The sequence below is a fragment of the Schizosaccharomyces pombe genome (assembly GCF_000002945.2).
Source record: "Schizosaccharomyces pombe strain 972h- genome assembly, chromosome: III".
Taxonomy (NCBI): domain Eukaryota; kingdom Fungi; phylum Ascomycota; class Schizosaccharomycetes; order Schizosaccharomycetales; family Schizosaccharomycetaceae; genus Schizosaccharomyces; species Schizosaccharomyces pombe.
The window spans coordinates 1244691-1257638 of record NC_003421.2 but is presented as its reverse complement, the minus strand read 5'-3'; the positions used below and the strand labels follow the sequence as shown (position 1 = coordinate 1257638).

The 12948-nt window shown below is 37.0% G+C and overlaps 5 protein-coding genes, 4 long non-coding RNA genes and 1 other non-coding gene across 10 annotated transcripts; 5 read left to right on the top strand and 5 right to left on the bottom strand.

Annotated features, from left to right (window-relative positions):
* Nucleotides 1-72: 72 nt before the first annotated feature.
* cca2 (ATP/CTP tRNA nucleotidyltransferase) lies at nt 73-2435 on the bottom strand. The gene is made up of 2 exons (NM_001023109.3): nt 1049-2435; nt 73-989 (listed from the first exon to the last, which is right to left on the bottom strand). The coding sequence occupies exons 1-2, from the start codon at nt 2357-2359 to the stop codon at nt 846-848; spliced, it is 1455 nt and encodes a 484-aa protein (NP_588119.1). The 5' UTR covers nt 2360-2435; the 3' UTR covers nt 73-845.
* mug117 lies at nt 146-988 on the top strand (the record flags this gene model as incomplete). Its single annotated transcript, NM_001023110.2, has 1 exon — nt 146-988. One exon carries the CDS (start codon nt 146-148, stop codon nt 704-706), a length of 561 nt encoding a protein of 186 aa, NP_588120.1. The 3' UTR covers nt 707-988.
* On the top strand, nt 1088-2474 carry SPOM_SPNCRNA.7283. The gene has a single exon (NR_196622.1). It is a non-coding gene; the product is annotated as a non-coding RNA (long non-coding RNA).
* mrpl37 (mitochondrial 54S ribosomal protein mL54) lies at nt 2413-3321 on the bottom strand. The gene has a single exon (NM_001023108.3). It carries the CDS (start codon nt 3092-3094, stop codon nt 2675-2677), a length of 420 nt encoding a protein of 139 aa, NP_588118.1. The 5' UTR covers nt 3095-3321; the 3' UTR covers nt 2413-2674.
* On the top strand, nt 2714-3161 carry SPOM_SPNCRNA.7282. Its single transcript, NR_196621.1, has one exon. It is a non-coding gene; the product is annotated as a non-coding RNA (long non-coding RNA).
* Nucleotides 3322-4351: 1030 nt separating the features above from the next.
* SPOM_SPCTRNASER.10 lies at nt 4352-4446 on the bottom strand. Its single transcript is given in 2 exon segments — nt 4352-4396; nt 4408-4446. It is a non-coding gene; the product is annotated as a tRNA-Ser (tRNA).
* Nucleotides 4447-5380: 934 nt separating this feature from the next.
* Nucleotides 5381-7504, bottom strand: SPOM_SPNCRNA.7281. The gene has a single exon (NR_196620.1). It is a non-coding gene; the product is annotated as a non-coding RNA (long non-coding RNA).
* Nucleotides 5420-8145, top strand: snd1 (tudor domain and nuclease, Snd1). Its single transcript, NM_001023107.3, has one exon. It carries the CDS (start codon nt 5446-5448, stop codon nt 8080-8082), a length of 2637 nt encoding a protein of 878 aa, NP_588117.1. The 5' UTR covers nt 5420-5445; the 3' UTR covers nt 8083-8145.
* Nucleotides 8146-8168: 23 nt separating this feature from the next.
* Nucleotides 8169-12453, bottom strand: rgf1 (RhoGEF family guanine nucleotide exchange factor Rgf1). The gene is made up of 2 exons (NM_001023106.3): nt 9695-12453; nt 8169-9648 (listed from the first exon to the last, which is right to left on the bottom strand). The coding sequence occupies exons 1-2, from the start codon at nt 12374-12376 to the stop codon at nt 8326-8328; spliced, it is 4005 nt and encodes a 1334-aa protein (NP_588116.1). The 5' UTR covers nt 12377-12453; the 3' UTR covers nt 8169-8325.
* SPOM_SPNCRNA.7280 lies at nt 8235-9484 on the top strand. Its single transcript, NR_196619.1, has one exon. It is a non-coding gene; the product is annotated as a non-coding RNA (long non-coding RNA).
* Nucleotides 12454-12948: the final 495 nt, after the last annotated feature.

Below are 12948 nucleotides of genomic sequence, written 5' to 3'. Positions count from 1 at the left end.
GACACCAACTAAAAGAATACTGTTTATATTACATATTCTTTCCTTAACCAAAAGAAAAATATTAATTAATTAAGAATAATTGCAAATAAGAAGCATTGCTTTAAACACTTTTGCATATTTAATATATATTAATATTTCGGAAGGAATGTGGAAATTTTGTTGTGTAACAGAGAAATTAACTTTGTTCCTATTCATATACGGAATCTGCATTTACATATGCATTGCAGTCCCAATTAGAAGTGATCTTAGTACTGTCTTTGAGCCAGAAGCAAAAGGCTCTCGAATTACTTCAAACTATCGAAGAAGTTTATTTAACATGCTTGGATATGATAATTCGGTTCATCCTAATAACTGTAAGGGCTCATTTCTTTGCCCTATGCTTCGAGGAGAAAATCGTGCGTGTCCGAACGCGTACATGAAGTATAATAGATCCTTGATCTACCATGGATATTCTTCTTATACAGCTAGTTCTTGCACTGCCATTTATGAGTGCGAAGGTGATTATCCAGCACGCACAGGCAACGAAATCATTGATGAATTTGATCAATTAAATTTGCAATGTTCCGCTTGTGGAACTCGTTTTTTTAATAATGATAATGAAAACACAAGATGCTATGTCAAATTGAACTACTGTTATCCAGACTGTACCGAAATTACACCAAGCACCAGCGAATACGATTATCGAGAGCCGGTTAGAGATTGGTAATAATAAGAGGAAAGGATCCATTCTGAATTAAGCATAAATATCATAAATACGAATTTCCAAAAAGGACGACGATTACTGGTGACTTTTATTCTTTTAATCTTTTGTGCGATTAAGTTATCTAAACAGTGATTGTCTTTTCTTATATTTTTAGGGATTGAAGGTATGCAACACAATCTTCGACACTTCCTTCAGGGTGTTTAAATTGCCAGGAAATCATGTTATCCATAGTCTCTTTCAGCTGCGGGCCAGGCTTAACTCCCACATTTTTCATGATCTGTTTTCCCTAAAAAATTGTTAGCTTATTCGCTCAATATTGTTAACAGAAATAAAAGAATTACATACGTCTAATAATGGCTTCATGTTATAAGCATTTTGTAAATTTTTGTCATAAATAAAGTCATATAGAGATTTATAAGAACTAAATGTATTTGATACAGATGCTGCCGGTGTTTTACAACAACTATATATGACCGATGTTAAAAACACGACTTCCCAGGATTTATTCAATTGTCGTATTAAGCTGCCAATAGATGAGCAATTTTTAGTGGAAGTATCGTTAACTAATTCATCGAATATCGGATTGAATGTGCAGCACTGATTCAACTGGTTAACATATGTACTTCTGAGCTTCAACTTGTCTTTTGCGATGATTGCAGGAATATAAAATTGTTTTTTCTTAACCATAACAGTTTGACTAGACCATGGAATTAGAGCAACATATAGCCATAGCCCAATTTTCTCATCTTCACTTAATTTCATAAGTTTAGGAAACGTCAATGCAAGACTCTGAAATAAAGACTCGGTAGCTTCCAATGCCTTTGGAATTTGAAATTCTTTTTCAGCTGGCAAAGTATCGAACGTAAACTGATACGTGTTCGTTGAATATAACAGTTGAAGTGCTAGCTTCGCGTTTGCACCCTTCAACATTTTCTCAATTTCCTCTCCTACACGTTCCTTGCTAACCTTTTTTTCAAAAGCTTTACATACTTTCGGATCTTGGATAGCGGAAACGACCGACGGATCAATTGTAAATTCAAATCTGGATGCAAACCGAATGCCTCTCAAAATTCGTAAGGGATCTTCCAAAAATGATTGGAGAGGTGAAATGGGCGTGACCAACACTTTGGTTTGCAAATCTTTATATCCTCGCTTTGTAATGTCCTCTATTTTTTCTGTTCGTATGTTAAAGAATAGGGTGTTAACCGTGAAGTCTCTTCTCAATGCATCTGTTTCAACAGTTCCTGGGGTAACGCTAGGAATTCGACTTTTATCATCATATGATTCTGCACGAAGTCCTACAAAATCAATATCAAGGTCAAATAGGGATAAGGTAGCAGTTTCTAAATGCTTGCTTTGATCGGGATTGACAGTTAGCTTGCCAAGTGCGTCTTTATATGGAATAACTGAGTCAGAGTCGAGAGAGTGAACATACTCAAATATTGAATTTGCAAAGTCAACACCGGTAACTTTATTCAACGTAACGTCTAAATCGTCACTAGAAAGCCCAAGAAGTTTATCGCGAACCCATCCTCCTGCCAATCTAACTTCCAATGACGAACTGCTGCTGGATTTAGATTCAATAAAATCAGCAGTCTTTTTCAAAAGATTAACAACTTTTTTCTCAACATCGTTCAATACAATTCTAGAATACATTTTCGTCAGCCAAATTCCATAAACGATACACAGTTTGGGCAATACCGGTTTCTCTAAGGTTGGCAGGTTGAGGTTTGAATATGCTTCTCTTAAAGAAGGACATGTAGTAGTAATTTTTTTTATGCTACAAATGTATATCACTGATATAAGGTTATTTAATATATTTTTATTTTAAAATGATTTTTGGATTCTGGGAAATGGTAAAGTAGCGAATGTCATATGCCTCAAAAAAAGTAAACAAAAAGAATGGATCAAATGCTCATAAGGATAGAGAGGAGATGGAAAATTAAGAGTTTCAAACATTCTAAAAGGTAATTATTTTTTAGTAAGAAAGTTAGCCGCTCGAATGGCACTTTTACGAGCATGACTTCGGGCAGTCTTAGAATTGGGAGCTGGCTCATCCAGAAGAGACCATAACCATTCTGGATATTCATGATCTTCACGAGCTACAGGGTCGACGCCACCCGCCTTTATACACAGTCCCTTTAATATAGTACCTGGAAGGACAGAACTAGTGTGCGTTTTATTAGCGACTTTTTGAGCTGAAGAAGTGGCATCCGAATTATGCTGTGGCTTTTTGGGTGAAACACGAGAGGATACATAACTTCGTTTAACTAATGATGAAGAAGAGTTACGGGAACTTCTTAAAACCAATGTGTTAGAGTAGCATGAGAATTGAGAGATACCGCGAGTAATTGCGCGCGATAAAGGGGCCATTGACTCGATAAATGGCATTGCTTAGACAGTAAACAAAAAACTTTGCAAGGAGGATAAAATCTTTAACCAAAAGTGGATCAAAGGCGATGAAAAAGGTCAATAGTAACGCCTTCGCATATATAAGGAGCAAATACGTCCTGCTCTTTGAGTGAAAAGTTTTAGAGAATAATATTATTTCAAGTACTATAGGAAATAAAAAATGACTCTATAAAGAGCCGCTTTCAAAGTTCAAGGAGTTTGGTTATGGGACAACCTGGACGTTACTATACAACTCATGTACAGATGGGTAGCAGACACAGGTACATGTAAGGGTTTCAAGCGTCTGTTTACAATTTGGGAATCAAAATAAAATTTTTGTTTTTGTTTTTTTCATAATTATAAACTATTGCTAAGTTCAAATGGGGTGTCGTTCTAACAAGAATGTCATTAAGTTTACAATAATAATACCAAGCACGCTTGAGTACTATAGGAATACTTATGAAATAAAGTAAAGCACAATCTATCAAGTGAGACTCTAGAAATGTTAATCGAAAATTGTATTTGTCTGTGTTCGACTATGTAAGAAAGTCAAAGAAATAAAATAATATGATTTATTTTTACAATAAATCATTAGCACATTAGAATATTTCTACTTCATTCATTTTTCTCAACTTGCAATGTTTCTTCGACAATCACTTGATTGTTGTAAATGGTAAAGAACCATTAGGTGTTATTTGGGATATTGAGGAACAATCTAGTAGTACGGTTTAAATAAAGAGAACATATATAGATTTTAGAATTAGTATTCAATTATGTTTAACGTTATGTCCTTCATTCGATACGTCAGAATTACCATTTTTTTTACTTGCGAAATGTACTTATTCCACACAGTTAGCGACTGATCCATTGAGGATCGAGAAGCGCTTGCAATCACTTTTTGTTAAAGAAAAATAGATTTACAATAAATTTGACAAATTGTACTAGTCGGTGTCTTAAGTCACTCGGGACAATTGAAAAAAATAAATCACTGACTTGCGAACTCTTCTTAGTTAATAGTTACACCTTTATGGGTGTTTTCTTAAAATTTCGCCAAGTTTTACTTTAGATAGAACATAAATCATTTAAAGTATTATCCATCTCATGAAAACAATAAAAAATCTGCAAGAAGATCAATAAACAAGCTTTAACCATCAGGTTATTCTCTTACTAGAATTTCATTATTTGCCTCGATAAATTCCTATAACATATTTCTCTAAGGCTCTTCGATATTCATTTTACAAATAAAAAAAATCATGCCGACAACGGCAGGATTCGAACCTGCGCTCCCAAAGGGAATCCGCTGGGCTACAGAATAGCAGGCGAACGCCTTAAAACCACTCGGCCACGTTGTCCTCCGTTGAGACGATTAGTATTAAGTAGATTATGTATTTAAATTTAATAAATTTATAAGAGATTATTTAGTGTACCGAAATAGTTTTAAATTCATTTATTTAGTATATTTTTGCTTATAACATTTCCGGTTCATTTTGGAAACGATTTAAATAAAGAAATTTTACAATTTTGTAAAAATGTATGCTTTCAATGTACAATTACGATTTTCCCTATTTTGCTTTTCTTACACTGAAGGAAATGCTTGTGATTTCCTCGATCAATATTTGATATCCTATTTTTTTCCCTCATTTATTTTCTGGGGGTTTTTTTTTCTTTCATCCTGTAGAGAAATTGTATATACTTTCTGTTTATTTCTATATTACTATAAGATGGGGATTTAGTTTTAAATAGTAATGAACCAAATTAAATTACATTGAACTTATCAATAGTATTATGCTTTGTGCTTCTGCGATTTATTTTTTTTATTTTTTAAAATTATTTTAATTTATTTTTGATGATTCGGGATTGCTTGTTAAAATATTCTCTTGTCAGCTTTCTACATAGTGCCATTTAAATATAGGTAAAAGATATTGCAATTGAAATCAACATATCTCCTAGCACAATATTAACCATTTGCGAATCCATTTAATAAATAATGCCTATTCCTACCATATGCATTAAAAAAAAAAAAAAAAAAAAAAAAAAAACACTTTGAATATTTATTTAAGCAAAAAGTATAATGTTTAATAAATGGTTCCATGAGATTTGATAAACTGTTCATTTGATGGTGTTTGACCTTTATATACTGCTTTAAATACACGTTGGAATTATCACAAAGAACAAGAACTTGTTCAGAGCTAGGATTCGAAAATAGAAATAAGTATATTTACACTGAATAAGTTTACTAAATATATGTTTTTTAAAATTTTATGTTTAAATATTTGGCGCTGTGAAAACCCTGTACATACCTTACCACGTGAGAACTTTCCTTCTACCACATAGGCCCAAAATTGTAAACAATGAGCCAGTATGTATCGTCCATGATTAAATATGCCCAAAGCGGTGATAGTTTTAATATTTTAATAAAAGATAATGCCAAAAAAATTACAGAGAAACAGTTCTCTCTCGCGTACGTAGAATGTCCGCGTTTTCGTCGTGAAGGTGATGAACCATTTGCCTTTGAAGCCCAAGAATTTTCTAGGCGACTCGTTGTTGGACGTCCTGCTTCAGTTTCTACTTTGTACGTGATTCCTACGTCGAAACGCGAGTATGGACGTATCCGTACTTCTGAATTTGACTTGGCTGAATCGTTATTGCGCGAAGGCCTTGCAAAATTAAGACCTGAGGCTACCCGTAATGAGGGTACTTCTGAGAACTCCTATTTTGTTTCTCTAGAAGAAGCGCAAGATCATGCCCAGCAGTACAAATTAGGAATATGGGGCCCTTCTGACGATGTTGTTGTAACTGAGAAAGCCAACCCAGCAAACCCAGCTAAGTTTTTAAAGGCCCATAAAGGTAAAAAACTGAACGGTATCGTTGAAACCATCCGCAATGGAGACCAAGTTCGTGTTCGACTATTTTTGAGCCCCAAGCAACATCAACTGGTTACAATCAGTCTTGCTGGAGTTAGATGCCCTCGTTCTACTTTCACTGCTACTTCACCTGAGCAGACTAGCTCAGAGCAAGAACCTTGTGGTGATGAAGCTAAGCAGTTTGTTGTCACTCGTCTCCTTCAAAGAAACGTGGTAATTGAACTTCTCGATTTAGCTCCAAACGGTGTCTCGTTTTTGGGTAATGTTTTACATCCTGCAGGAAATATCGCAACTTTCTTGTTAAGCTCTGGATTGGGACGTGTTGCTGACAACCACATATCTGCTTTGGGACCTGAGACTATGCAAAGTTTACGGACCATTGAACGTAAAGCTAAGATTTCTCGTTTAGGAATTTGGAAAAATATTTCTGTCTCTATCCCTGATATCAATTCTCTCTCGTTAAAGGATTATTCTGCAGTTGTATCCAGGGTCATTTCCACCGATACTCTCGAAGTTCGCAAAGATAATGGCGTGGAGTGTAGAATTCAGCTTAGCAGCATCCGTCATCCCAGACCTTCAAATGAAAAGGAAGCCCCTTACCAATTGGAAGCTCGCGAGTTTCTTCGCAAGAAAATTATTGGGAAGCGTGTTCAGGTCTCGCTAGACTTCATCCGACCTGGTCAAAATGACCTTCCTGCTATTAACAACTGTACTGTCAAGCTTTCTGATGGTACAAATGTTGCTTTAATGGTCGTAAAGAGTGGATACGCTACAGTTATAAGATATCGAATGGATAGCGTTGATCGTTCACCCATTTATGATTTTCTTATAGAAGCTGAAAAGGCCGCTCAAGAAGGACGCAAGGGTATGTGGTCTGGTAAAAAACCCGCTTACGAGAATATCGTTAATGCTTCTGAATCTTCTTTACGCTCTCGGCAATACCTTTCCTCTTTGCAAAGGACCCGTAAGCTTTCTGTCATCATCGAAAACGTAATTAGTGGGTCTCGTTTCCGTTGCTTTTGCCCTAAAGAAAACTGCTATTTTATGTTTGCATGTGCAGGTATTCGAACTCCTCGCACTGCTCGTAACGATCAGGAAAAAGGTGAACCTTTTGCAGAAGAATCTCTTTCTTTAGCAAAGTCCTTGTTGCAGCATGATGCTCAAGTTGAGATTTTGTCTGTTGATAATAATGGGTGCTTTTTAGGTGATATTTATGTCAATCATGATACTAACTTTGCTTTGAAATTGCTCAGTCAAGGTCTTGCTTGGTGCCAAGGTTATGCCAGTCAATCAAACGTACAATACTCGCAATATCATGATACCGAAGCTGCTGCTAAGGAGCAAAAGGTTGGCATGTGGCACGATTACGTTCCCCCTGAAAAGAAAGCTGCTAGTACCGAGAAGGAAAGTGAAAATACCGTTAAAGAGCCTATCTATCTCGATATTGTACTAAGCGATATTGCAGAAGACGGGAAGTTTTCATTCCAAATTATTGGTACTGGTATTCAACAATTAGAAACTTTAATGTCTGATTTAGGTTCTTTAAAGAAGTCCTTTAAACCATCCGAGAAAATTAATGTTGGAATGAACGTTGCAGCAATATCTGCTCTTGACAACGCTATGTATCGAGGCCGGGTGTTGCGTTGTGACCGAGAAAACCAGGCCGCTGATGTTTTGCTTTATGATTATGGTAGTGTAGAGCAAATTCCTTTCAAAAACATATCCTCTTTACCAGATACCTATACTAAATTGAAGCCTCAAGCGCAACTTGCTCGTCTCAGTTACGTTCAATTACCTCCTCCCAGCTCTGATTACTATGAAGACGCAAGACTCGTTTTCAGGGAGCTAGCCATGAATAAAGGTCTAGTGGCTAAAGTCGATGGACACGAAGGAAACGTGTATTCTGTAACTTTGTATAATCCTAGTGATGGTTCAGATTTTTCTGACTGTATTAATGCCCAACTGGTTGCGCTCGGCATGGCTAGTGTTATTCCCAAGAAAAAAACATCTCACTTTGAAAAAGATACCGCATCCCTCAATATTCTAGAAGAGCATCAGCAAGAAGCACGTCTAAATCATATCGGTTTCTGGGTATATGGTGATCCCCTAGAATATGAGGACTAAAAATATTTTACTTCTAGTATAGTAACATTGATCATATTCGCTAGTACTTTTTGCCTACAATATATCTAGTTATTCACTTTAAAATATTGTTAACGTATATATTTTAAAAAAATCTTATTTATCATTAAAATTCATGCACCTAAATTATTTTTTTAAAAAAGAAAAGAAAAGATAACCGAACAAACCAATATCCAATTAACCGTTATAAATAAAACGTGAAAATTAAGTTCAAAAAAACCAAAATTACTTGTCTACATGCTGCTCTTTGGCGTGGGCAGCAGCACTCGTCAATCGAAGGGAACAAACAACACTTGTCTCACAATTTTCACCACGTTGATCGCACGCATAAAATATTTCACCACCGTCCCCTAACTTTCCTCTTCCATCAGCAAGCAAACGGATGTTTCTGCCGGAAATGACATGGATCAATTCAGAGGTTTCAACATGTCTGATTTCAATAAAAGTGGGTTCAAAAGCCAATATATAAGGATAACTTAAGGCAAAGTTTTGAGGACTTCCTTCCCAAACAACAAACCATGTAGGACGAGAACGCCATCCATCTCGATTTACGTAAAAAGCAAATTGGGAATAGCATAAAAGAAATTCACCGCCATTCATACGATAGATAGCGATAGGTTTAACATTTTCTTTCTTCTCCACAAATTCAAGAGACGTATCGGCTGGATCCAGTAGAGACTGCGTCTCTAGGTTATCGAGACTGACCACCTCAAAACCTCTCGTACATCCGACACAGAGTTTATTCTTCAGGAAGTGAACCGAAGTTGATTCCGTGGGTATATAAAGCTCTTTGACAATCCTCAATGGGTCTTGGTTAACAGTAAGGAATTTTTTCAAGCTTGGCATGTTCCGTGTTTTAGAGTAATTAGTGACTGGTTCAAAAACCTTTATAGTAGCACTCAAGACGGAACTTTTGACAGCACACACAAGAACTTTACCCAGACAAATTCCTACGCGAAAGAAAGTTGTATGACCAGAAACTTTCCTTGCTTTTTTAGGGGCTTGAGTAGTATCCGCATCAATCATTTCCAAAGGATACGAATATAACACCTTATCGGAAAGCAGTAGCAATAAACTATACTCTTCAATAACCTCAAGCTGTGAAATGTTGGGAATATTTAACGCACGTACAGGCTTGAATTGAAGTGGGCTGTTTGCTTTTCGAAGAGAGACGTACACACCTGTGTCAGTCCCATATAAAAGTCGACGACCACTATCATAAACGCCTATCGCATTTACTTTATTATCACCAACAAAGAAATTAGAGCAAATGGTAACAGACTCAAACCACTGGTTACGATGTTGTAGCAATGTTTGTTGGTTGTCAATATGCTCTAACCACTTATCCCTACTAACTTCAGTGGTTGCATAAAGAGTGATTTCGTACCCTCTACGACCCAAAAGTTGTAAGCTAAATGGATAAAATCTAGAAGGTGGCTTCCCATTCGCTGCTTTTGATACAGCTGCTAGTTGTTGCTTACTTGAATAAGGGATTCTTAATCCATTATCATCAACAAGGAATAGTTGAAGAAGTAATAGAGGAATAGGCTATACTAGTTAGAAAAAACAATTTAAATGAATAGAAAAAACATACTCTTTGAAAAACTTTCAATAATTCACGTTTATTAATAGTCTTTGGTTTTACTATCAACAAAGCATGGTCAAAGAGAAACAAAGTAACATCCGACGCAGACTCTGAAGAAGTGGAACCAGCACTTCTTTTCTTCAAGGGTCCTTTGAATATTAATTGTCTGTTCGCATCAAGCAGATGTAAATCATAATGTTCTCCAGGTTTAAAGACCAGCTGTTGATTCAAATGAAACAAGTTAAACTTATTTTCTGCTTTTCCGCTTTCAACATTAAGACGTGAGAGAAATCCTCTAACGATATTAATGACCTTCGGAATGTCTTGTTTATCAGGGTTACCCTCATCAGTATATTTTAATACCGCTTCTAGAAGTAATGGATAACGAGCCAATCTGGTAGTTGGTTTAGTCAGATAGCCGTTTAGCTCTAGCTTTCGTGATTCTTTCAGACGTTCAACGTCACTGACAAACTTAGCAAATGCAGGATTAGATGACTTTTCCTTCTCAAACTCGTATTTTCCGTAGAGTTGGCCTGCACCATATCGTATGAAAGGCTCAAATTTTGGAACGTGCTCCAAAAATATATCCGCAATATTATCCACAATGGGTTTATAGTTTTGTCTTTTAGTAAGAGCTTCAGCCAATTTAGAATTAACTGCTTGAACCTCTAAAGCATTTAAAAACACAGTACGAATAAATTTTTCTTTTTTTCGTTCAGGTATACAAGATGAAGCCCATAGTGGTTTAATCCAATAATCCCGAAGATATTCCAAATCCTTAACAAAATCTCGCTCAGTATAGATAACCTCACAAATTACTTCTTGACGCTTTCTTTCCCGGTCACTGACACTATAAGCAATCTCCTGGGGTACGCTGTGAATCCACAATTTTTGTTCCTTATCATCAAACGCTAGGGAGGAAGACTGTTCAGTGTTTGCACGCATTTTGGCAAATAGTCTGTGCTGCTGTTCCAATCGTCGAGGACATGAAATAGAATAGCAGGGATGATCTTTTGCACATGTTGGAGAGTAACAATGCGTCAATAAAGTAAATATACCATTTGGAAAAGAAGTGTCACCTAACGTGGACGGTGAGATTCGAGTGCCCGACTCATTGTCCTCCAATTCCTTATGATGGTTTTTGTTGTTAATGGATGCATTATCATTTGCGCGTAAGAAGGGGCGATAACCAGTACCTTGAAGCTGATATATTTCACGATGAGAATCACGAAGACGATGATCATAGGTAACATCATGAATAAATTTTTGTGCATCTAAAGAGCGTCCGACAAGTAAAGCGAGATTTCTATCAGAAGTATGTATAATACCCATTAGCACGGTGACTGCATGATCGCCAGTAAAGGCATTAGAATAAATTAAACCGTCTTTCGTGATATCACCTAGCTGTAGTCTATCTAACAATTCGCTGGCAACACGAGAAAGTAAGGCAGCATATATTCTGCGTCTTCGTTTATTTTTATGAACAGGCGAGCTAGCTTCCGAATTAACAAACGTCGGCGTTGTTGTAGAGCTTCGATCATTAATTAGGGAATTTCCACTTGCACGGGACTTATAAGAGCTCAACGTAAAGGACCTTGCAGTAGGTTCAACACCAAGTCTCTGCTGCTTAACTGCTTCATAATGAGCCAAGGTAGAATGATCAAATGAGCGATTTCGCATATCATGTTCTCTGTCTCGTAATGTGGTAGAGGGACCATGAAAGACATTAGAAAAGACGTCCAACCCAGAAAAAATATTCTTATGGCTGCTAGCAGAAGCTATGCTTAAATGAAGATCCGCGGGATTGCTAGTAGATTTTGGTAGCTGAAGGGACTGGGCAGGTGGAGAAACGTTAGCAGGATATTCACTAACACTACGTATGAGAGGTGCTTGAGCTGCAGGAGTAACAGCATTGGGAAGTGTAAAGGCGGAATTAGAAGAAACAATGGGTGGGTGAGTTCCTGAAGTAAATGAATGAGAACCAACAGTGTGAGAAGAATCATCAGTTGGTAATCGAGAATTTGAAGAGAGAAAGGGATTTTTAGACGAACGAACAGGAGAGCCGTAAGGATAATTTTGATCGAGATGAAGGTTTGTTTCTACGGACTCTGTAACAGAAGAGACTGCTGAAAGGAGGTTCTCATCTACTGAATCCGAAACCGGAGACGTGCTACTCTGAGACTGACGCCGAACGAAAAAAGGATTTTGGTTGGAATCATCACCGGATGATGTGTGCCAAGTCAAAGAAGGGGAATTAGAGTTATTGGGCGCATGATTCGATACCTGAGGAAAATGGGGTGTGGTGTTTAAAGATGCATATAGAGCACCAAAATCATTTCCGTCTTTAAGAGTCAATGGGACGATCTGGTGATTATTTGAAGTACCAAAAACGGAAGGAAAAGATTCACTGTGCTCAATATTTTTCACAGGAGATGCTTCTCTCTGATGAGTTGGAGGTGCAGGAGGTTGAGACGATGGAGGCTGCAAACTCGTGGAACGAAAGGGCAAAGGTTTCCGAGGAAGCCTTCGCGTGGGAGGAGGAAGAGGTTTTTTTGAGACTGGAGCCGGTTCCATGAACGCAGGAGTACTTACAGTTCTCGCCGGCTCCCGTTTTCTTGGAGCACCAAAAATTTCCTCATAAGCACGCGAGCTCTCATTCACACCGAGTGCATTTGGATGCCGGTAATCCATTGCTACTATAAAAACAATCAGTTTGACGATCGAATCGACAATGCTGAATGTTTCCCGTGAAAACGAGGGTTTGGTGGTGGAGAAAAAGACAAGATAATTTGACCACAAACTTTCTGCGAAAGTAGCTACGAACTCGTTATAACGGTAAGATGATGAAAAATTCTAATTTATACGATTTTCTAAATCAAAGACCATTAATATGTAAATTGCGTATTGCTTGATGAATTAATGTTTTGCTTTAGTATATTGCTTTCACCTTCAATTTCTTTTGCATGGAGGGTTTCCACTCGAAACACATGCTAAAAGGCGACATAAAAAAAGGCTTTTGTTAGTGTTTCCAGAGTTGAATGTTTAAAATTTGATTTAAATTATAATAATAAGTTTATATAGCCGTCCTGGTTCGTTCAATGAAACAATTGATTTGTTTACTTGTCTGCTTAGCAATTTGAGAGAGCAACAGGTATATTAAGAAAAGATTATCCTCGAAGGGAAAAATACGTATACTTAATATATCAGAAGAATTGTTACAGCAGCAGTAAACCGCATTAATATTATGAAGGGATGAGAAGCTA